This window comes from Rhinolophus hipposideros (assembly GCF_964194185.1).
Source record: "Rhinolophus hipposideros genome assembly, chromosome: 19".
In the NCBI taxonomy this organism is placed as follows: Eukaryota; Metazoa; Chordata; class Mammalia; order Chiroptera; family Rhinolophidae; genus Rhinolophus; species Rhinolophus hipposideros.
Window position 1 is genome coordinate 14,691,516 of NC_138065.1, and position 25,674 is coordinate 14,717,189.

Below are 25,674 nucleotides of genomic sequence, written 5' to 3' on the forward strand. Positions count from 1 at the left end.
AATGATAAAGCTCCTCTAGAGAATCTTTTCTTGGTCTTCTTCTTATCTCTGTAGCCGCTTTTCTCTATATCCTTTCCTGACTGCTTTTTTAACTTCAGCCACCACCAAGATTCTTCAATCACTCTCCCTTTCATTTACTCCTTTTTTTTATTTCTCCAGATGAGCTCATCAACCCTGTAATTTATGAGCTGATATCTCAAAATCTGTACTAATAATGGACTTTTTAAAATTAGTTTCAGGTGTACAAAACAACATAATAGACATTTACACACCTCACAAACTGATAACCCAACAAGTGTACTACCCATCTGACATCGTACATAGCTATTATAATACCATTGACTATATTCCCTATGCTGTACTTTTTACATCTCATGACTATATATATATATATACACACACACATATATAATGTATATATGTGTACACATTTATATATATTTAATTAAAGTTGATATTTAATATTATTTTATATTCGTTTCAGGTGTACAGCGCAGTGGTTAGGCATTTATACACTCTATGACGTGATCCCCTGATAAGTCCAGTACCTATCTGACACCCTACATAGTCTTTATAACATTATTGATTATATTCCCCATACTGTATTTCACATCCCTTTGACTATTTTGCGACTACCAATTTGCATTTCCTTTCCTAAGCCCTTCAATAATGAATGGTCTTTATAGTAATTTTTTGAAGTATATAGATTATGTGTCAGGTCTCTTGAATATCCTTTTATCTGGATCAGTTCCCTGGTCTTATTTATTTTTTTTTTCTGTCTTTCTTTATCTTGGTATTAGTAAATATCAAGTGTGTGGGGCTTTCACTTTTACTTTTTTACACACACACACACACACACACACACACACGGTGCCAAAAAAAATGTATACATATTTTAAGAAAGGAAAAATCTGTATTAAAATTACACTGATGGTAACCACTTTGAGCACCTCTTGTAATTGCAGAAGTCAAACATGACTTATATTCATCTTTTGTTATTGGTATATATGGAGTATTACAATTTTAATGCAGTTTTTCTTTCTGAAAATGTGTATGCTTATTTTTGGCTCTCTCTCTGCCTCTCTGTCTCTCTCTCTCTCTCTCTCTTTCTCTCTCTCTCTCTCTCTCTATATATATATATATATATATAAAAGAAAATTATTACTTTGTCCTAAAAAAAGTCATTTCAATTGTAAGCACGGCACACTGGAGTTTTTAAGCTTTTGAAGCCAGGAATCTTTATCCTCTTAAAAAAATGATAGTACCTTGATTAATTTATTCAACAAATATTTATTGAGCACCTATTACTTGTTAGGCACTGTTCTCGATACTTAAGAAACTTATATTCTAGCAGGGGAAACAGACAATAAACATAAGGAATGAGTAAATCATATAGTATTTTAGGTGAGCAATACCTTCTAAGGTGGTAAGCGATATGGGAAAAAGAAAATATTGGAACAGTGTAAGGGGAAGCAACAGTGTCAGGAAGTATGGCTAACAGTGTTAAGAAGGAGGGGTAGGCTCACTGCTCGGGTGATTTTTGAGCAAAGACTTGGAAGGAGATGAGGGAGTTCTCCGGGAGGATACCTGGGAGGTGAGTATTCCCGGCAGGGGCGCAGTGCAGAGGCGCTAAGGTGGGTGTAGGTATGTCTGGCTCAAGGTACAGTAAATGCTGGTGTGTGGAGCAAAGTGAAGGAGGGGGACAGTTGTAGAAGATGAGGTCGGAGAGGTAATGCGGGAGCAGATCAGAGAGATCAGAGTAAACTTTGACAGTTACTCCGGTGATATGAGGAGCCCAGCGGTCCAAGATTTGGGATTTCACAAGAAAAACTACTTTTAAAAATATTGCTCTGGGCCTGTCATTAGACGGTGCCACTGACTTTCAAAAGATGTGAACACACAGATTGAGGACACAAAGTCCAGTGCAATATATTACAGAACTAGGTTTGGCCATAATCCCTCAGTCCCGTCGCGTGTAATTCTCTGGTACCTGGACTTTAGAATACCTCAGACCCCTGTATGGGCGCCTGGAAAAGAGCTTGAGGCAAACCGGCAATGCGTGGTGTCCCAGAGGACAACACAGAAGGTGTTTCAGAACGGAGGGCATGGGCAGCGGTGTCTAACCAGGACCGGGATTAAATAAGGGAAGGATTGTAAAGTGTCCTTTGGATGTTGTGACAAGGAAGTTCAGTAAAGTAGGGAGGGAGGTGGCTGAGACGAGACTGCAGCAGACCTATGAGAAAGCACGAGGAGGTGAGGAGGAGGAGGGCCTTCGGAAGCAACCCAGGTTCAGCGGCGCGGGGTGGGGGGGTACGGCTCCTCTGGGAGGTCTGCCCTCTCTAGACGTCCCCCCAATCCCCGAAGGGTCAGCGGGGGGCCTACTGCAAGGCGATGACCTACTCTGGGCTCTGGGAGGACGGTGGCACGAGGGCACTGGACACTCACGTCAGGGGTGCGGGTCAGAGCAACTCACCTGCGGGAGGCACTGAGTTTGTTCCGGGAGATTGTAGACACCCGAGCGCTCCTTCGACGCCGCCTGGGGAATGCGCTCCGCATCCCCCACACTCACTAGTCCCTCAGGTCGCTCACCGGCTGCAGGTCGCCGCGGCCCGCGCCTCATCTCCCCACTTCCGGCGGACGGCCCGCGCCTCATCTCCCCACTTCCGGCGGGCGGCCTCTCGCGCGGCGCCTCGGGCAGGGTTCCCATGAGGCCGCGCGCCCGAGGGTCCTCTCGGAGGCGCCCGGGAACGCGGCTGCGCCGTCGGGTCGCTCCCCCGGGCGGCTTCGAACCGCTGCGGCTCCTCAGGCCGTTGCCACAGCCGCCGCGGTGGAGGCGGCCGTGTGGTCCACGCCACCGCGAGGCAGCACCGGACGGGCCATGCTGCGCTGGCTGCGGGGCTTCGTGCTGCCCACGGCGGCCTGCCGGGACGACGAGGACGACTTCGGGATCCTCTTCCAAGACCTGGACCGCAACGGGGACGGGGTGGTGGACATCCTCGAGCTCCGGGAGGGGCTGAAAAACTGGAGCTCCACGTTTGGCATGCACTCAGAGAAGGTGATTGACCAAGAGAATGTGGCACCGGGAGTCGGGAGAGACGTTGGGTGGAGGGTGAAGCCAAACTTGCCCTTTCTGGAGCTTCTTGCAAAGGCCCATGTTATAACGCAGGCCGACGAAACACGGTCGATCTCAATCTTCCTAAGACAGTCACTGTTCACCATGACCAAAGCCTTCTCCTGGGCTTTTTGCGAGATGCTCAGTGGGTTTCTGGTGACTCATTCAACATTTCCTGAATCCACGCAGAATTTCAGGGGCCGTGTTACTTAGCCTTTGTGAATGCAGGAGTAAAAGACTTTTCTCTTTAATCAGGACATTCCCAGCCCAGGGTTCACACTTCAGCATCAGGCACAGGTGGGTCCCCAGACCTGCTGTGTCTGCCATCCACAGAATTTAGGGGAGTTAGACCTTGACCTTTGAATTGACGCTCCAGCTGATTGTTTAATACTTTGCCTAAATGAGTGAGGTCTTCCTTCTCTAGATGGGTCTTGGCTTCTTATTTAAAAACTGTTTCGATGCAAGTTTAGGACATCAAGATAAAACAATTATTCTATTTCTACATGATTGCTGAACAGTCTTCAGATATTACTCCACTTGTTTCAGCTCTCTACTGTTTAGGTGTGTGTGTGTGTGTGTGTGTGTGTGTGATGTCCAAACCTTTCCCATAGCTCAGGAAATTCCGTCAGACTTCTGCGGTCCAAAACCTGTTGCTCTGATTTGATTTTTAGCTCGCTATCTCATACCTATATCCTCTCACTCTGCTTAGTCCCTTCAAATTGATGACTTAATCAAACCATCTACATGGTTTTATTTTTATTTTGGCCCTGAACTCTGTCTCTTAGAACAGTCTCTGGTTCCACTTCCTTCTGTTAGCCCAGAATTCCAGGACACTGCATCTCAGCCTTTCAGGTATCTCGGGTTCCTGCTTACCTGAAAAGGGGCATCAGAGAAGAAACCTGAGAGGTAGGAAGCAGAGTCATGCATAATGGGCCATTCTCTTTTTCGCACTCACATAGTAAGAAAACTTCCACGAACCAAGCTCAACCTCCCCGCTCCATCCCCCGACACTGGTCATAACAACCCCTCATGTAGTTACAGGTGTGAGTTTAGGGAGAGGTGATGGATAACAGTGGTGGCGTGTAGAGATCTGGACAACTCTTTGTAGCTTGCTTGTGCTAATTCTGCTTGATCTCAGACGTGTTATGTCATAAGGATTGCTTGCTGGGCTCATCAAAACTTATGACTTGGAGGGTCTGACAGAACCTAACTCATGATATGCCTTGATGTCCCATAGTTAAACACTCTTTCTACCATGGCCCCATAACATGCCAAGAACTGTTATAATTTTCTGCTGAAGATTCTCCTTTGGGGGCTTATAAACTCCATGCAACATTTTTCCTACCACTGGTCCTGAAATACTTAATTGATGTGGTAGACCCCTGAACCTTCATTGATTTTATTGTCCCTCACCCACTGGAGTGCATATGTCTTATCAAAGCCCCTAATATATTGCTACTTCTTGCTCATCTAATATGGTTAATGTGATGTCATCAATATAGTGGAACAGCGTGATATGCTGTGAATGTGTAGATACAACAGGTTCCTTTATGACAGAGGTTGGGAGATTTAAATGTATATTATTGCTCATGCCATGTGAATGTCAGTTGCTTCTGGTCCTTCTTGGTAAGTGGAAATCACTGCATTCACCAGATCAGTGGCCATATGCTGTGGCCCTGGGGCCCTGTTAATCTACTCTGGTAAAGATGCCACATCTGCATCCATAGCTGCAGTTGGCTCCTCTGTTACTTGGTTGAGTTTTGAAATTGTCCACTGTCATCCTCCACTGTGGTCCACCTAGCCTGTATAGGGGTTAAGACTGGTGAAAAAATGATGGGGACCATCCCCCTGAATTCTTTAGTAGGTCTTTAAGGGTGGTACTAATATTTACTGTTTACTTTGGGGTGTGATATTGTGTTTTTTTCCAACTCTTTTTATTGTGGTAAAATACACATAACATAAAATTTACCATCTTAACCATTTTTAAGTGTACAAGTCAGTGGTATTAAATACACTCATAATATTGTGCAACCATTACCACCATCTATCTCCATAATTCTTTTCATCTTGTAAAATGAAAACTCTATACCCATTAAACAATAACTCCCTATTTCTTCCTCCATCCAGCCCTTGGAAACCATTCTACTTTCCGTCTCTATGACTTTAACTATTCTGACTACCTCAGGTAAAATACAGTAGAGTCATACATTATTTGTCTTTTCATGAATGGCTTATTTCACTTAGTATAATGTCTACAAAGTTCATGTTGTAACATATGTCAGAACCTTTATTTTTTAAAGCCGAATAATATTCCAGTGTGTGTATTACCACATTTTTGGTGCTGTATCTTTCTCAGTCTTTTGCTGTTTTTCTCCAATATATCGATTGCCGCCAGCATCATTTACCCAATTCCATTAGTCTTCAGCCTTCTAAATGGCCGTTCAGCTCTGTGCATTTTGTTAATGAAACTATTGTTGAATTGTTTCTTACTATCAAATTTTTATTTTAATAACTAGTTTTTTCTGATGGATGTAATACTCCCTCAATCTTATACATATCTCCTTTATTAAGTGTTTCCTTAGGGGTAGTTCTTCCACTAATTGAATGTGGTGCTTCTTTCATGCCATTGGTGATTCCTGGTTGTCTGATTTTGTTGATGAGCTCTGGACTGAACAATATTGGTAGCCAGAGTGTATTGTTAGCCAAAATTTCCCCTAAAAAGGGACACAAATTACTAATGGTATAAGAGATGGTTTTAGATTATACTTGGATGCTACAGAAGCTACATTAAGTTCAATGGTAAGAACGTGACTCCCTTTGAAATGATTTTTTTTTCTGTCTCCATGATTGTATTGAGCAGAATGTCTCAGTTTGTTGCAATGTGGCTTTAACACTTATAATACTTGATAATCTTCCTTTAAAAGAAGAAGAAAAAGGACAAGCCACAGACTCAGAGCCTTCAGAAAGGCAATGATATTTAATTAGAATCTGTGTATGTTTTGCTTTTATTGCATTATTTTTGTTCCAGCTTTATTGAGATATGATTGACATATAACATTGTGCATGTTTAAGGTGTACAATGTGATGCTTTATACATGTATATGTTGTGAAATGATTACCATAATGAGATTAGTTAACACATCCATCACCTCACATAATTACCTTGCTTTTAAATTTATTTATTTATTTTATTTTTCAATTACAGTTAACATTCAAATTATATTAGTTTCAGGTGTACAGCATACTGGTTAGATATTTATATAACTTATGAAGTGATCACCTCGATAAGTCAAGTACCCGCCTGGCACCATACATGGTTATTACAACATTATTGATTATATTCCCTATGCTGTACTTTACATCCCCGTGACTATTTTGTAACTACCAATTTGTACTTCTTAATCCCTTCACCTTTTTCACCCAGCCCCATAACCCCCCTCCTATGCGGCAACCATCAGTTTATTCTCTGTATTTATGAGTTTGTTTCTGTTTTGATTGTTCTTTTATTTTATTTTTTAGATTCCACAGATAAATGAAATCGTAGTATTTGTCTTTCCCTGTATGACTTACTATAGTTAGCATAATATCCTCTAGGTCCATCTGTGTTGCTGTAAATGGTAAGATTTCATTCTTTCTTATGGCTGAGTAATATTCCATTGTAAATATGTACCACATCTTCTTTATCCAATTGTCTATTGATGGACAGTTAGGTTGCTTTCATATCTTGGCTATTGTATATGAAATGTCCTTCTTTGTCACTTGTTATAGCCTGTGTTTTAAAGTCTGTTTTGTCTGATATAAATAAGTATTGCTACCCGGCTTTTTTTCATTCCCATTGTATGAAATATTTTTTCCATTCCTTTGCTTTCAGTCTGTGTATTGCTTTCAGTCTGTTTTTCAATCTGAGTGAGTCTCTTGTAGGCAGCATTGTTTTCTTATCCATTCAGCCACCCTATGTTTTTTGATTGAAACATTTAATTAATTTTCATTTAAAGTAATTATTGATAGGTATATAGTTATTGACATTTTATTAGTCATGTCTTTGTTCTCTCTTTTTTCCCCTTCTTTTTCTTAAAGAAGTCTCTTTAACATTTCTTATAATATTGGTTTGGTGGTGATGGACTCCTTTGGGTTCTTGTCTGAGAAGCTCTTTATTTGTCCTTCGATTCTAAATGATAGTATTGCTGGGTAGGGTAATATTGGTTGTAGGTGCTTGCTTTTCATCATTTTGAATAGTTTTTACCAATCCCTCTGGGCTGCAAAGCTTCTGTGGAGAAATCAGGTGACAGTCTTATGGGAGCTCCTTTGTAGGTGACTGCTTTTCTCTTGCTGCTTTTAAGATTCTCTCTTGTCTTTAACCTTTGGCATTTTAATTATGATGTGTCTTGATGTGGGCCTCTTTGGGTTCATTTTGTTTGGGATTCTCTGTGCTTCCTTGACTTGCATTTCTATTTCCTTTGCCAGGTTAGGGAAGTTTTCCATCATTATTTCTTCAAATAAGTTTTCAATCCCTTGCTCTCTCCTCCTTCTGGTTACCCCTATGATGTGGATGCTGTTATGCTTGATGTTTTTCCAGAAGTCCCTTAAACTGTCTTCATTTTTTTTGGATTTTTTTGTCTTTTAGATGTTCTGATAGGGTATATTCTGCTACCTTATCTTCCAAATTTGATCCTCTGCTTCATCTTATCTGTTGTTGATTTTATCCAATATATTTTTCATTTCAATTATATATTGACTGGTTCTTTTTTATGGTTTCTATCTCTTTGTGTAAGTTCTCACTAAGTCCATCTATTCTTCCCCTGACTACATTGAGCATCCTCATAACCAGTGTTTTGAACTTTGTATCTGGTAGATTGCTTGCCTCCATTTTGTTTAGTTCTTTTTTCTGGAGTTTTGTCTTTTCTTTCATTTGGGATATTTTTCTTTGTATCATAATTTTGGCTGCTTCCCTGTGTTTGTTTCTACATAGTAGGTTGATCTGCTACATCTCCCACTCTTGGCAGGCAGAGCAGTCTTATTTGTAGATGTCCAGTGGGTCCAGTAGCACAGTCTCCCTGGTCACCTAAGCCAGGTCCTCCAGGGCGGGGTGTCCCTTGTGTGGGTTGTGTGTGCCCTCTTATAGTTGAGGGCTTTGAGGATTGTCCGTGACTACAGAAGACGAGTCGTTGTGTGGGGACTGCCCCCCAGAGTGGGATTTGCTGTAGTCAGGCTCTGGTGCCTGCTGAATCCACCCTTTGGGTGTGCCATTTATGGAACTAATTGGGCAATGCTCTAGTGTGGTCTGAAGCCAGCCACCAGTTGTGTTGGTTCTGGGGCCTTTTGGGAGGGGTCTGTTACAGGCCCAGGTCAGCTGTTGCCTTTGCCTGGTCTGGGATTGCCTGGTAGGAGCTACAAAGTGATCTGCAGTTGGTAGCTCCCTGTGCTGGGCGTGGAGGCACCTGGGAGATGCTGTGCTGTGAACCAAGGCTGGCTGCCACTAGTGCCAGGGGTTGCTTAGCAAGAGGTATGGGGCACGCCAAGGCCAGCAACTGCTTGTTTGGGGTTTGTGGACCTTTCAGAGATTTTACGGAAGTCCACAGTGTGGGCCGAGGTCAGCTGCTTGTGAAGAACAGCTGGTGAAACAGGTTAACGCAAATTGGGTAGGGCCGTTTTTCAGGGAATCAACAGAATGGGGTGAGCAGTATTAGCCATTTTAATGGAGACTCAGATTTGGTGCCCACAGGCTGGGTTGGGGGAGGGCTCAGCTAAGGGACAGTCATGCCTACTAGCACTTCTGTACCTGCCTGATTTGCCCCTCTAGCCCTTGCCCTGAAGCCAGATAATTCAATTCCTCCTTATATGTCCCTGGTGTTTTCCAAGCTGTGGTCCCTTCTCTGGAGTTTAGGGCAAATATTGTGAGTGAGTCCTTGCAAGGGTCCTTCAAAAGGATGCCTGGGACTCCAGCAGCCCTCTGTCTCACTGGGATGGAATCCCCGTTGATTTTCACAGCCAGATGTTGTGGGGACTCCTCTTCCTGGTACTTGTGCTCTGGACTGGGGAACCCAGTGTGGGGCTGGGAACCTTAGCTTCTCAGGGGTACCTCTGCAGCCGAGATATCCCTCTCGATTCTTAATCACCACACGTGGGTGTGTGACCAACCCATTTTGTGTCTCCACCCCTCCTACTAGTCTGGACATGGTTTCTTCTTGTCTTCCTGTAGTCTTCGGGTGGTTTTCAAGGGTGGTTGTTCTATAATTTAGTTTTAATTTTAATGTGGTCATGGGAGGAGGCGAGCACGGTGTTTACCTACCCTGCCATGTTGACTGGAAGTCACCATAATTACCTTTTTTCTTTTTAATGGTGAGAACATTAATTTTTTGCACATCTTTATTGAGGTATAATTTACATACTATGAAATTCACCTATTGTTAAATGTACAGTTCAGTGATTTTTTAGTAAAAATCATCTAGTTGTGTAACCATTTCCACCATATAATTTTAGAACATTTCTATCACTTCAAGAAAAAGTTACCTGTGCCCATTTGTAGATTCCACTCCCATCCCTGCCCCTAGGCAAAAGCTGATCTGCTTTTTGTCTCTGTAGATTTTCCATTTTCCTTTTTTAGAAGTTTCGTATGAATGGGGGAAAAAAACAATGTAGTCTTTTGTGACTGGCTAATTTAACTTACGCATATTTTTGAGGCTTATCCATGTGATAGCATATATCAATAGTTTTTTCCTTTTTATTGCTGAGTAGTATTATATTGTATGGCTATACCACAATTTTTTTTATCAGTTGGCATTTGGATTGTTTCCATTTTTTTCTTTTTGGCTATTATGAATAATACTGCTATGAGCATTTGTGTATGTTTGTATGGCTATATGCTTTGATCCATCTTAGATATCTAGGTGTGGCATTGCTGAGTCATTTCGTAAGTACATGTTTAACTTTTTAAGAAACTGCCAAACTGCTTTGCAATGTGGCTGCATCATTTTATATTCCCACCATCAATGAGGGTTTTGGTTTCACCACATCCTTGATAACATTTGGCTTTTTTGACCATAGTCATTCTACTGGATGAACAGTGATATCTCACTGTTTTTTTAATTTGCATTTCCTTAATGACTGATGTTGTTGAGCATCTTTTCATGTGCTTATAACCTTTTAAAAATCTTCTTTGGTGAGTTGTGTATTTAAATCTTTTGTCCATTTTTTTATTTGGGTGAATTTATGTTTATAGTTACTTTTGATTTATGGAAATTTAAACTGATTTTCTAGTTATGATAATGATATAAAGTTTGCTTTAAAATTAAATTTATTTTTAAAAAGTGTATCAATTAAGTGAAATATATTAAACAAATGGTAGGTTACCACTTATCACTTTGTTATGGCAAAATTGTGAAGATGATAGGGAATGACATAAATATCTAAAAAAAAAACCCCACTTCCTCAGGGGTAGGTGTCACCCAGAGTTGAGGCCAGTCCTTTTCTCTTTCTCTACTGCCCTCTCAGTAATTTCATCTACTCTTACAGCTTCTGCTCTGTCCCTCTACTCATGTTGTCGAAGTTCAGACTTTTAAGACCTGTATTTGATATTCACATGTATACTGTCTACTGTCCTCTAGAGATCGTAAAGATACCTCATTAGCACTTAAAATCAACAAATTTCCCTGCCTGCCCCCAATCCTCCAGTGTTTCTCCCAACTTCCCTATTTTGGGGTTCTCCCCGTTTTATAGTCACTGAAGCTTAAACTCAGGAACTTGGTCCTGCACATCTCTTTTCCTCTATGCCTCAAAATCCCCTAAACTCTTTTTCTCACAAACCTGATATGCTTTCAAAGAAAGCTCCCACTCTGTACCTGACCAGCCAAATAGCATCTGCAGTGTTCTAGATTCCTCTCTTTCTCTTACCCTCTATATTGTGTCAGTGATCAAGTTACCTCCCACCTTCTAAAGGTCTTTTGTATCTTATTGCTATTCCTACCACTTTCCCCCTAGTTTAGAGGTTCATTTCTCCTCTGGGTTTTTGCAATGTTCCCCATACCCATCTCTTTATTTTTTTTATCTTCTCTCTGTCTCCTATCAAAGTCTATTGCTGGACTAACCTTTCTAATGTGGTACTGTGCTCAAAATTTGTTAGTAGAACACCATCATTTATAGCAATATGCCCAACTTCATGAGATCTGCTATAAAAAAGAACTGACTACACTGTTATTTACCTATTAGTTTAAGTAAATGGATTTGTTAGTATGTCAAGAGATTTATTTTAAAATAAAATTTCATAGTGCTACCATAGCTGGAAAATGAGTGGATTAAAAGCAAACATAAAATAAAATAAAAATAAATTAGTGTTATTAATTTCTGGCTAAATGCTATGTTGTCTGATAAAGTCGAACCTGAGGCTTATACTCTGATTTTTTTTTTTAAGTTGACAAGTATTGAGGCATATTAGTACAAAACTGAGATGTTCTCCATGACGTAATCAGAAGGATTGAAAGACAATTGAAACAGGAATAATTTTCTCACACTGTGATTTCGTGTTATTGAATCCTATTTCCACATAAGCACCATATGTATTCCACTCATTGGGAAACACTATCTCCAGAATTAATTTGAAATCCTTTTTGTGACATATAACTCCTCTTACCATCTCCCCCCTGCCTACCTTATCTCCTGCTTTACTTCCTTGCATTTTGTCCTTAGCAAATTGGAACTATATAGGGTTGTTATGAAGATTAAATGAGCATATATATGTATGTATAATCTTAGAAGTAAATGCTCAACAAATATCTGTTATTATTATGACTATCGTTATTACTGCGTTTTCTCTAGTTAACGTATATTCTGCCTGCTTGCAAATACTGTCACATATCCCTGGAATGTCTTCCCCATCTGTCCGCCCAGTTCATGCCTAATTTTTCTGCAAGTCTCAGCTCAAGCACTCTTCCTCTGTGAAGGCGCTCCTGAATCCCTCCAAACGCCACTGTGCCTTGAGTACATTCCCATCATGTCACCTGACATATTCTCTCGGGTTATATGAGTGGTCTCTACTAGTCGGGAACATCCTTCAGGGCAGGGACTGCATCTTGTCTTTTAATGCCGAGCACCTACTCCAGTGTCCAGCTCACAGTATTTTTCAATTCAACAAATATTGATCAAAGGCCTTTGTGTGCTGTACTTTATGCTATGCATCAATGGTATAAGGATGAACAAGACATGGCCTGTGATTTCGGTGTAGGAGTCTACTGGAAATATAGATGATGTGTATTTAAAATTATGATTATTCATTTTTTATTTTAAAAAGCATAACACTTCAGTGAGCTTTGAACATACACTCTTACTTCATAAGGCTAGATCTCAAACCATTAAGCTGTTGGACATATTAGAATTTCACGTATTTTATCTCATTTGGTTAATAGAGTGTGAGGTCTCTGATGGCAAAGATTATGTGTGTCTTAGTATCTTTATTCTTTCAAGGTACTTGGTATTGATAACCTCAGGTAAATACTTATAAGATTTATAATTATTTGGAATGACATGGTGGTTATTGACTCTAGTATTACACAAATTAAAAAAGAAATCACTTAATGTGATTTTAGTCTTGTAGCTGTGACTAAAAAATTAGGGCAGTGGATGCTGATGGAAATCATAATCAGTATGAGTGAAATGTGCCAGTGTTAGCATGGTATAGTGGATTTACTTGCAATGCATCTCTGCAATGAGTTTCTTCTTTCTTGTAGGACATTTTTAAAGCTGGAGATACCAATGATGATTCAAAATTGGACTTCAAAGAATTTGTGCGATACCTTAAAGACCATCAGAAAAAAATGAGGCTAGCATTTAATAGTCTGGACAAAAATAATGATGGTGTGTATGTATGTGTGTTTTATTCACAATTAGCTTAACATGAATAAGGATATTTTTACTAGACTCTAATTTACTCCTACCATCAAAGATTCAGTTGTATTACTTGTTTAGCAGTAAGTTTTTAATTCCTAAGAATAACATAACAAAACATTTAGTAGTATTATAATTTCTGTGTGGTTACAATCTTTTTAATAAAATAATTTTGCCCACTGAATTTAAAGCTTCTTGGCCCAGTGTGTAGGCCTCTCCTCTCTTTTGCAATATATGAGCTGAAAGTATCATGGCAGTTTGAAAAATGACATTTATTGTTTTCCTGCTGGTTTTGAAAATCTTGCTGTTGCAAGAAAGTGAGATAACACAGAAAAGCTCCTGAAAGAAAGTGAAAGTTACTTGTAACCCTGCTGTCTAGAGATCAGATTTAGCATTTTAATATATTTTTATATTTCCTTCCAGTCTTTTTGTCTCTGTTTCTTTCTTGGTTTCTCTCTCTTTAAATGAAATCGCAGTCACACTGTATGTATAGTTTGGTGTCCTACTTTTTTCTTTTAATGTTATGATATAAGCATTTCCACCTCATTGAATATTCTTCACAATTTTTAATGACTGAAATATGTCAGTAGACTTATCTAATCATTCCCATATTGTTAGACATTTAGGATGTTTTCAGTTTTTTTACTTTTAGGTATAATACTGTGATCAATATCCATGCTGATTTGCAGAGGAAAGGTATACTCTATTATACTTTGTTACAAACCCTTAAATCAGAGAAACTAAATGTAAAAGTAGAATACCACTTCTGCATCCATATGTGGCTAATCCACCATGGGTAATTAATGCCTAATTATACCCTATTTAAGAAACATATATGTTAATTTTTAAGCTTTGTGAAATCTAATTTTTGTTAATTGAGAAATTCTAAGTGTACAAGAAAAGCTATTTAAAGGATTCTACTGATGGATTCTTGGGTAAAACAAAATATAACCTGATTGTCACAGGCTTTAGTAACCTGTGAGCACAAAAGTGGTTACATTTCCTTTAATACCCAAATCGTGCTCCAAGTGTTCATTCATTTTCCAAAAGGAAGTTTAGGCCTTCCTGGGCCCCCCTGCTGAAATAGTACCCAGAAGCTTTAGAAGTATTGCTTACTAAATTAGACTTGGTCATCATTTGCTGCTGATCTAGGACCGATAGTTCTCCTCTTGTGCTGTTCTGAAATTTCACTCCGTTGTTGATGGTTACCACCAGGACCATCATTTGTAAACTGATAATCCACTATGTCAGATAATTCATGAGATTAGAATGCCATTAGTAAAAATATACTACTACTATTGTCCTTGGTAAAATTGCAAATCCATGGTTGTAGCTATTGGTGGTAGTAGAGAATATTTTTTTTGAGGCAAGATGGAAGTCCCAAAATAATACAGTGATTGGCAATATAGATCTTTTAATTTCTGCCTTGACTAGTCAAACTGGATGTCACAGCTCAGTCCCCAAAGCCCTGTAGAGGTACCTTTCTGGTAAAGGTGCTGTCCAAATTCCTTCTGGCTTCATTTGTTGTAAGCACCTGAGCTGTGATAGGAGGTGGCTCTGCTCTAGCCATCAGGGCTGCTGCCAGCCCTGACGAGGTGCTGCCCTGTCTGTGTCATCACTGCTGCTGCCTCTGTGGCCAGCTTTGTTTAGAGCTCAGCCAGTTTACCTCGGCCAGGATGGTTTTGTGGGTGGGATAGAGAATATCTCTTTTATTATGAGTTGAATTGTGTCCTCTCCCAAAAAAGATATGTTGAAGTCCTACTTCCCAGTACCTCAGACTGTGACCTTATTTGGAAATAGGTTTTGACAGAAGTAGTCAAGTTAAAATGAGATCATTAAGATATGCCATATGAAGGGGAAATTTGGACACAGAGATAGGCACGCACAAAGGAAGATTATGTGAAGTGGCCATTTGATGATGGAGTCAGAATTGGAGACAGTGATGCATCTACAAGCCAGGCGACCAGAAGCTAGGAGAGAGGCGTAGGATAGATCTTTCCCTGGTGTCTTCAGAGGCAGCAGGGCACTGCCCACACCTTAGTTTCAGATTTCTGGCCCGTGAGACAATAAATTCCTGTTGTTTTAAGCTGCCTAGATTGTAATACTTTGTTACAGCAGCCTGTGGGGTCAGAGTCAGGAGTGCAGTTTCCTCTCGGCCTCACGTGGAAAGGTGCGGGCTCAGGTAGTAAATGGCCATCAACTGTGATTGGATTGCCGTCAGCTGTGGCTAGTTGGCCGGCAGCTGTAACCAGTGAGCCATTGGCCACTAATATAACTGCCGTGGCTACATTAGCAGAAAATGGGGGCTAGCAAGAAGATGGTGGCTGAGCTAGCAAGAGCAGTGGATTGCAGTTAGCAGGGCAGATTGCAGCTAGCAAGTGAGGTTGGTTGGCAGAGACAAATGGACAGCGAGTTGCTGATCATGTGGCTCCTGCTTCCTGTGTCTCTAACCCAGCCACCAGCAAGAATATAGTGGTATGACTCCCCTATCTATGGCTTCGTGTGTGAGGACAGAGTCCTAGAGAGCAGTTTCCAGTCTCTCAGCCTCTCATGAAAGGTGCTGGCTCGGGTAATAGATGGCCGTCAGCTGAGGCTAGTTGGCCGTCAGCTGTAACCAGTTAGCCAATTAGCCACTGATATACAGCTGCGACTGCGTTGGTTGGTGAGTCAGTTGGTTGGCAGGCAGAGAAGCGGATGGCAGGTTGCAGGTCATGTGGATCCAGCCTCCAGTGAGACTATAGTGCCACCAGTGACACTATATGGCTCCGTGGGTGTTCCTTTTTGGCCTAGCCATATGCTGCGTTCTTATGTGGGGAGCGGGACAGGAGACCCTGCGTGACTCCCTGCATGGCACAGCCCCAGGAAACGAATATACTCTTCTCTCGTTAGCTTCATCAGAAGGAATTTGCTACCAGAATATTTGGGGCATCAAAGGACAGCTTTTTCAATTCATATGAACATGCCGCCACTTCCTCCCAGAGGGTACAAGTGCTTCCACATTGGCTGGGATAGGATAATTTTGAGTATCAGGTGTGTCTCACTGACCCTGGAGCCAACATTTCCCCCAAAACCTATTACAGGATCTGGCTCACTACGTCAGACGTTTTCCCCTCGTGTCTTTCTCGTTATCATTGTTCCTGTTGGGATTCTCCCGATTCATCACACATTTATATGTGTTAAACATTAAGACTAGACAGGATTCCATTTTTACCACTCCCTTTCAGTCTCCCAGGAAGCTTTCCAGGCCTTACGCTAATCAGTGGAGTTGAGTGGATGCATGTGGGCTGGTTTACTATCAGACTCACTAGCTGGAAGCCTTCAAGCCCAAATGTGAACTGATCTGTTTAACTTCTCTCACCAAGAAGTATCTGAGCCCCTGCTCCTGTTTAGCCAAAACACCCATGGAATGCAGTTATAAATATGTGAATGAAGCAATTGCTAAACATAATTTCACCATGAAGATTTTTTTTGAATGGAGTTTTTGGATATCGAGGAAACGGTAGGAAAAGAACTAACATTTATTGGAGTCTTTCTGTCTGCCATGTCTGTTCTAGCTACTTTATCTTCTGTGTCTTATTTTTATCTCACACAATCTTCACAGCAGTTACATTTTATAGATGAGAGCACTAAGGCTAGGGCAGGTTAAGCGATTTTGCTTTATAGTGACTATCCCACTAAACCACATCTCCCAGGATTCATGTCCCTGTGCAGCCCTGAGCCACACTGACCAGGGCTGGCCATTTGACCTGCTTTGGCCAGTAGGACATTAGCAAGGCTTGGCATGTACTCACACGTTCGGGCTTGTCCATAGAATGTTCCCTCTTGAGCACTCTGAACCACCAGAGAAGAGGACTAGCTACCCAGCTTGGAAGACCACATGTAGAGAGATGCCCATTTAGTCCCCAGCTGTACCAAATTCCCATCTGAGGTGACAGAAGTGTGAGTGAAGCCATCTTGAGTTTCCAGCTGGAGTCACAGCTCGATGTAATTGAATTCACACGAGTGACCTAAGGCAAGACTAGCAGAAGAACCGAGTTGAACCAAGCTCAGATTGCATACTCATGATGAAATACATTCTTTTTAAATTACTAAATTTTGGGATGGTTTGTTATTTAGCAATAAATCACATTACAGGAATGGAATATTTTGTGTTTCTCCCTGGAATTACAGTGCTGAAATGGTTGCAGTCCTCCTCTCCATTCATCTGACTACTGTTATTGCATCGAGTCCATTTCAAGTCCGTCTCAGTCAAAGCTTGCTGCATATGATTAAAGACAACATTGACTCTCCCTTTCAGTCCATAGGCTGCTTATATTCTGGGCCATATTTCCCTAGTTTTCCCCCACCTCTCAGCTTGAGTTTTTAACTTCTTTAGGGTAAGGATTACTTAATATATTTCAGTTCAATGAAGCAAACAGTTTTTGAGCACTGAATGTGAGCAATGCACTGGGAACTATGTTAACCAAGGTCTTCAGAAGCACACATTTTGGGTGAAGTGAGAATAAACATACATAGCTGTACATGAGACACACTATGATAATTGCTAGAAAAGTGATACGGGGAGAGTTTAACTCTGCCCAGGGGCAATTTAGATTTATGCTGGGTCAATATATAAACAGAATTGAAATGAAAGGGTTCTTGAGCAGAGAGAATATCTTGAACAAAGGCAGAATTGGGAAATTGCCCGACAAGGTCAAAGCTCGTTAATATGGCATTTCAAGTTAAGCCCTGACTTAATGATTTTTTGGGGGAAGATTTCATTGATATGTATACCATGTATAACAAAGTACATAAATTATAAGTAAAAGCTCCATAATTTTCCCAAAATAGATGTACAACAGCATCCAGATTGAGAAGCAGAATATGACTAGTGTCTCAGAACCATCCTTTTTGTAATCCCCTTTGATCACGACCACCCTCCAAAGTAGCTACCATTCTGCTCTCTAATATCATATGCAAGTTCTCAGTCAATCTTTGTTAAATAAGCATATCTTGCTCATATTATGCCTTTGTTGAAATGCTTTTGTTTCTTTTGTGGTCTCTTGGTTACCCTTTATGGTATTTCATTTGGGACTCTTGTTTTTTTCTTTTTTTAACTAGTGTGACCTTTGTTTTTCATGCCTTTATTTATCCTTCTATTGCACCTTATTCACAACTCTTCTATAATATATATTTAGCATAGTGTGATATATTTTTAAAAATAGCACATTCATACATACTGGTAAACTCCTTGGGGGAGTGTTGTTTTATTAATCTTTGGCTTCTCTCTTATCATTTAGCATAGTGGTTTGAATAGTAGACTTTGAAAAAAATTGTTTAAACTATCGAATTGATGAGTATAGTGCTTGAAGATTATAATGGGATATAAGGCAGAGAATCCAGCTTCCCCAGTAGAAAAAAAATTTGATTTCTAGGCTGAGGAATAGATCAGTAAATTTCACCCCATGGAGCTTGGAATACTATGGGCCTTGGAGTCATTGCAAAACATTTGAGATTCTATATCTGAATACTGGGCTTTGTCAATTACTAAATAAATATGTCTCATAATACATGTACTATTTATAAATGTACGCAGATGCAGCTATGGTTCATAAAATACAAATTAAAGATATGGCTGAATTTATAGTAGCTTTTTGACTTTACATGTTTTTCAACTAGGTGACATTGAAGTTGATTTTTTTATTAAACATAAAAAAAGTTGTCCTCACATTTTAAAAGATAGTATCCTCAACTATTTGTGGATAGTATCCACAAGAGAGGAATCAAAGATACTTTGAACGTGAGGAGTGACATAATTTAGAGTTTAGGGAGAATATGGAATACTTAATTTTTCCTTTACAACATTAAGCAATGTGTGGTTGAAATGCTTAGTAAGCTTGTTTTAAATATGAAGGTGTGACAATTAAGTTTGCAAACTTACCACCGTGCGCTTACATTGGCAGCACTGTACAAACAGCTTGGTAAGGTTTTATAATTTTGGTATATCAGTGTCTCACAGCTGTATTTGTGTCGAAGTGTGGCTGTGTCTTGCTGAGTGGCATTCATTATTGTGTGTTGTTGTGTGCCGTCGTGAGAATGTTTGAGCTTGAATTAGAGTAATGAACAAACATTAAATTTCTTGTTCAACTTGGCAAGAGTGGGAGTATAATTCGGGACATGTTAGTCCAAGTTTATGAGGATAATGCCATGAAGAAAACGGCACAAATGGATTAAATGTTTGTGTGCAAATGGATTAAATGTTTTTCTGAGGGGAGAGAACCTGTCACTGACAAAGAGAGGTCAAGGTGGCCAGTAACAAGCAGAACTGATGAAAACATTGCAAAAATGCGTCGAATTGTGTGCATCAAAATCATCGGCTGACTGTGAGAAGCCTAGCAGACGAAGTAAAAATTGATAGAGAAACAGTTAGGAAAATCTTAACCGAAAATCTTGGCATGAGAAAAGTGTGTGCAAAAATAGTCCCGAAGGAGCTCACCGATGAACAAAAGCAAAGGAGAGTCGGAGTCTGCCAAGACCTTGTAGAGAGGCTAGATGATGTTTTGGGCGATGTTATCACTGATGATGAAACATGGGTGTACCAATATGACCTTGAGACAAAACGTCAAAGTGCATAATGGAAGTCAGCCAATTCTCCATGACCAAAAAAGTTCCGTCAGTCCAAATCAAGAGTCAAAATGATGTTGCTAACCTTTTTTGATAGTAGAAGGATTATTCATTATGAATTTGTACCAACTGGACAAACAGTTAATCAAGGTTTACTATTTGGAAGTGCTGAAAAGGCTATGTGAAAAAGTTAGACAAAAATGATCTTTACTTTTTGCCAACAATTCATGGCTCTTGCATTACGACAAAGTACCAGCTCACACAGCACTGTCTGTGAGGGAGTTTTTAGCCAGTAAACAAATAATTGTATTGGGACACTCTCCTTATTCACCTGATCTGGCCCCCAGTGACATATTTCTTTACCAGAAGATAAAGGACATCTTGATGACATTTTGATGACATTCAGGACATCAAGGGTTATATGACGACAGCTCTCATGGGCATTCCAGAAACAGTTCCAAAATTGCTTTGAAGGGTGGACTAGGCACTGGCATCAGTGCATAGCTTCCCAAGGGGAGTACTTACTTCAAAGGTGACCATAGTGATATTTAGCATTGAGGTATGTAGCACTTTTTTCTAGGATGACTTCGTGACCTTAATTGTCAGACCTCATATATTTGATTTGAGTTATTTAAGATAGGATATGGTTGTGTTAAAAAGGAGTTTGGTGTTGTTATTATGTTTTAAGTAGGTTGTTTTAAAAAACTTTCCTTATAAAACATTGAGTGGCCTTATTTTCATGCCGCTGAATCAGATATTCAGAATTAGCTTTTTAATTCTTTCCAAGTAAGTACAATAATCAAGATCTGTTATAGATCTACAGATTCTTACTGGAAACCCTTGGGGCCATGTATGTTTAGAAATTAAGAACTTGGATTTTAGAAAAACAATACAGTGCATATATGGTAGATTATGTAATACTCCAAGTGGAGTCTGGGGCACCTGTGCAGTTGTATACAGTTGACCCCTCTATGGGGGTGCTGACCCCCATACAGTTAGAAATCCAAGTATAACTTTTGAGTCCCCCAAAAGTTAACTATAGTCGGCCCTTCACATCCACAGCTTCAACCAACTGTGAATTGAAAACAGCATTTTTGATTGTGGTTGGGTAACTGAAGTTGGGAATACGAAAATACTGGTTTCAATAAAAGGTTGGTTAAACCCGGGGAAATGAAACCCGCAGGTGCGAAACCTGGGGACACAAAATCCCTGCCGTGTTTATTGGAAAAACTCTGCATATAAGTAGACCTGTGCAGTTCTAACCCATGTTGTTCAAGGGTCAACTGTACCCAAATATTCCTTCAGTGAAACAAATGAATAATAACACTAAATTAGACAAATAATTAAATAAAGTTAACCTCACATCAAGTTAAGGCAGGTTTTACCACCAGATGAATTTTGGTGCCAAATTTATAAAACGTCTTTTAGTTTTTAGAGCTTTTTAGTCTTTGGGTTGTGAATATGGGATTATAGGCCTATAAAACACATGGGCTTTATAAGATTATTGTGTTCTAAGTATATTTTGTTTCGTTATCTTTTCAGATACTTTAACTTGACATTTGTTTTTTCACTTTTTAAAGGAGTAATAGATACTTCAGAAATAATTGCTGCTTTGAAATCACTGGGTATAAATATTTCTGAAGCTCAGGCAAAAAATATTCTGCAAAGGTCAGACCTTATCCTTATTTTTAATAGTTTTAATTTTTGTTTAGAAACTAATTACTATAAATATAGCTCCTCCTTCCCTCCGTCCCTTTTATTCCAACATTGCTCAGCTACAGAGTTTCTGTGAAGTTCACCGCCGTCCAGTAACTACTTTGGTCAGACTGATGGAGTCGTGCATAGATTAGTATCTGGCTAAAGATGCAAAGAGGTACCTATATAGGTTCTGGAAAACCCTGCAAATTTTGCTGTGCACATTCCTGTCCCCTCAGCAGCCCTCAGCTCCTATCTCTGTTTATTCTACCTATGAGACTTGCTCTCTGTTTAGGCTCCTACTTCTCTGTGCTACAGTTTGGAAAAGTGTCCCCAGACAAGAACCAGAGTGAATGGGGAGCTCACCTCCTGTGTTTTCCTTCTCTCAAGTATCATAACCACATTCTGCTTATAGTCCGGTGCCTGAAAACAGTTGCTTCATATACTATGTTCAATTTCATAATTGTTTATAGTGGGAGGATACATTCTACACCCATTATTTTGTTTTGGCTGGAACTGGAAATCGTACTGATCTTGTTGGCAGAATGGAATTGGTTTTTAGAATTTCCATGTAGAAAAATGTAATTGAAAAAGCATTTAACTTAATTCTACCTTTTCTCAGACTTTAAAGAAACAGCTAATTATTTTATGATTCGAGTTGCTTAAAAGTTGAGTAAATCCTGAATTTTGCATGGTAAAAATGAGTTTTCTCTTTAAATTCATAGTAAAACATTATTTTAAAGTTGATAAAGTTGATTTAAATGCTATAAGTAGGGAGAAAAGGGTCAGAGGGAAAAATTTCATTAGAAGAGATAAAAGGTATAAGGTTAATCTTTAGTCAATTTCATTCATTCATTCAACAAACATTGAGTGCTCAGTGCTAGAGATATAAAGGTGACTTATAGTTTTCCTTATTAAAGATCATAGGCAAGTATGAGAGAAAAACATACAAGTAAATAGTTAAAAAGCAATACAAAATAAATTCCATTAGAGGGGCATTCTACAAAATATCTTTTCAGTACTCCTCAAAACTGTCAAAATTATAAAAAACAAGGAAGGTCTGAGAAACTGTCATAGCCAAGAGGAACCTAAGGAGACATCACGATTAGTTGGAATGTAGTATCTCAGATGGGATCCTAAAGCAACAAAATGACATTAGTTAAAAACTAAGGAACCCTGAATAAAGTATGAACTTTAGTTAATAATAATGTATCAACATTGGTTCATTAATTGTAACAAATGTACCATATTCAGATGTTACCATTAGAGGAAACTGGGTGTGCAGATATATGGGAACTCTCTGTATTCTATTCTCAATTTTTCTTAAAAAATTCTATTAAATTATGAAAATACAGCAATATACATGAAGCCCAAAGGAGCGGCTTCTACGATTAACATGTAAGAAACATTTAATTTTTATAATTGTGCTAACTTTATTATAAATGTTATAAGCACTATATATTTTTTGATTTCAGCATTGATACGGATGGAACAATGATAATAGACTGGGATGAATGGAAGTACTACTTTTTACTTCATCCTGCAAGAAGTATTGAAGATATTGCTGGTTTCTGGAAGCGTTATACTGTAAGATTACTTTGTATTTTACTCTATTTTTATGTTGCCATAACATTTATAGCTATTATTGTGACCACATAATCCCTGTAATACTTCCAGCCTCAGTGGCTAAAGTAGTAGTATTCTCTCCTAGATAGTATTCTACTAATTTAACAAGGAGTGTTAGTATTATGTATACAAACACAGCTACCACAATTTCTTTGCCAAAACCTAGACCTTAAAATAGATACCCATCTGCAGAAAGGGTCTACTTTGTGTTGAGAATAAATAACTCTGATATAGTTCACTGTCCTAGAAACGTAGAAAAATAATGTACTTTTCTTTTTTCACAGATATGATGTACTCAATTGGGCCTTCTGTCATAGGAAAGTCAAATATTAAGATTCAAAATTTTAGAATCAGAAAGGATGAAATATGTAATCTACCTCCTCTTTTTATTGACTTAAAAGGTGTGAGGAACAAGTGAGGTTTTGTAATTAGGGACTTTGTTTTGGTCTTGTTTAGATTGCAGATGCAGGGGTTAAGTTAATCATTTGTTCATGGTATACTATTTCCATCTATCCTCATGACTTCGTGCCCCCTCTTCATAGATAATATAGGGGAAGATTAAGAGCTTAGGCTCTGGAGTCAGACTGCCTAGGTTTGAATCCCACATCTGCCACCCACTGTGCCTCAATTTTCTCAATTATGTACTAGGGATAATAATGGTAAGAGTTTTGAGAATTTAATTATTATATTAGTGTATTTAGAAAAGGGCTGAGCAGGTAACATATATGTTCAACAAATGTTACTTATTACGATAGGCACTTGTTCTAATGTTTCATCTGTGTTCTTGAATATGCATATATTCTTAGGAATCATACAGTGTTGTTTCATGTGTGTGTTTTTAATTTACACAGAAAGTATTGTGCTAAAGGCCACATTTGATTATCTTGTGTTGTTCACTCAGCATTATGATTTTAAGATTTGTCCTTGTTGTTATGTGCTCATCTAGCTTATTGCTTCTAACTACGTAGTACTATATGGTAAGTATGCATTTAACACATCTTCCTTATCCATTCCCCTAGCAATAGATATCTAAGTTTTCTCCAACTCTCCACCCACAAAAAATGCTTTTCTCTTATGTACCTTAAAAAATGTTGCCTGCATGAATGGATCTAGAGAACATTATGTTAAGTGAAATAAGTCAGAAAGAGAAAGACAAGTACCATATGATCTCACTTATATGCGGAATCTAAAGAAAAGAATAAGTGAATGAACTAATCAGAAACAGTTTTGGCGACAAAGAGGAAAAACTGAGGGTTGTTAGATGGGCGGGGGGGTGGGGATAAGAGGGAAGGTGAGAGGATTAGAAAACAGTCAGTAACCACAAGATGGCCTCAGGGTTTTTGAAAATTAATTTGGGGAACTTAATCAATAATGTAAAGATTTTGTAGGATATCCGATGGACACATGTCCCATTTGGGAGACCACCTCAGGGATGCTGTAGATGCCTGATCACGGCACTGTACACTGGAAGCTAAACAGTAATGAATGCCAACTATAATTTTATATATATAATGTGATGGCTCGGTGCGATGTCGGAGGGATAGTGAATGGGGGGATAGAGGAAGGGGGCAGTCCACAGTGTGAGGGGTATAAATGATGAACGTCTAAGTATTACCTTGTCTTGTGCACCTGAAACTAATAAAAAGAAAAAAAATGTTGCCTGGATTTTTTAAAGTCAAAAGGAGTATGCATTTGTAAATCTTACTAGGGTGTCCAGTCTTAATTTTATGAAATAGTGTGTAGTTATGTTATCTCCTAGAACGGCTTGCTATATCAGTTTACTCCCACCAGCAATGCATGGAGGTTCCTATTTCTCTCTATACTCGTATTATTTTTACTTGGTATAATCCAATTTTCTAATATTTGCCATTCTGTTGGGCATCAAGTGGTATCTTGTTGGTTCAATGTATATTTCATTGATTCCTAGTGCATTTTAAACATCTCTTCATAGAAATATTAGATATTCACATGTTCTTTTCTATGAATTGTCTGTTTATATTTTTGTCTTTTTTTTTGCAAATTTATTGAGATGTAATTGACATATAACATTGTGTAAGTTAAGGCTAACAACATGATATTTGATATGCTTAGATATTGTGAAATGATTACCACAGTAGGGTTAGTTAACACCTCCATCACTTCGCATAATTCCTATTCCTATTTCTATTGTGTGGTAAGAACATTTAAGATTTACACTCGTAGCAAGTTTTAAGTATACAATACAGTAGTTAACTGTAATCTCCATGCTGTACATGAGATCCCTGAACATACTCATCTCCTAACTGGAAGTTTGTCCCCTTTGACCAATATCTCCCCATTTCCCCACCTCCTAGCCTCTGGAAACTGCCATTCTACTCTGTTTCTACAAATTTGGCTTTTTTAGATTCCACACGTAAGTAATATCATACAGTATTTGTCGTTCTCTGTCTGACTTATTTCACTTAGCATAATACCCTCAAGATCCATCCATATTGTTGCAAATGGCAGGATTTCCTTCTTTCTCATGGCTGAATAATAAACCCTTGTGTGTGTGTGTGTATATGTATACGTATATGTAAATGTATATGTACAAGTATATACGTATGTATGTATCTATCTAATTTATCTACCACATCTTCTTTATCCATTCGTCCATAGAGAGACACTTAGGTTGTTTTTATATTTTGGCTATTGTGAATAATGCTGCAATGAACCTGGAGGTACAGATATCTCTTTGAGATCATAATTTCATTGCCTTGGCTGTATGCCAAGTATTGGAGTTG

The 25,674-nt window shown here is 39.1% G+C and overlaps 1 protein-coding gene across 1 annotated transcript in view; it reads left to right on the plus strand.

Annotated features, from left to right (window-relative positions):
- Nucleotides 1-2,826: 2,826 nt before the first annotated feature.
- LOC308487653 (mitochondrial adenyl nucleotide antiporter SLC25A24-like) overlaps nucleotides 2,827-25,674 on the plus strand; it is a gene marked incomplete at its 3' end in the record, with an annotated part of 53,929 nt that continues 31,081 nt past the window's right edge. Inside the window, exons 1-4 of the mRNA XM_081026180.1 lie at nucleotides 2,827-3,109; nucleotides 12,832-12,958; nucleotides 21,172-21,259; nucleotides 22,762-22,873. Of these exons, the coding sequence (XP_080882306.1) occupies nucleotides 2,879-3,109; nucleotides 12,832-12,958; nucleotides 21,172-21,259; nucleotides 22,762-22,873 (558 nt within the window). The 5' untranslated portion in view covers nucleotides 2,827-2,878. The remainder of the gene's footprint in view (nucleotides 3,110-12,831; nucleotides 12,959-21,171; nucleotides 21,260-22,761; nucleotides 22,874-25,674) is intronic.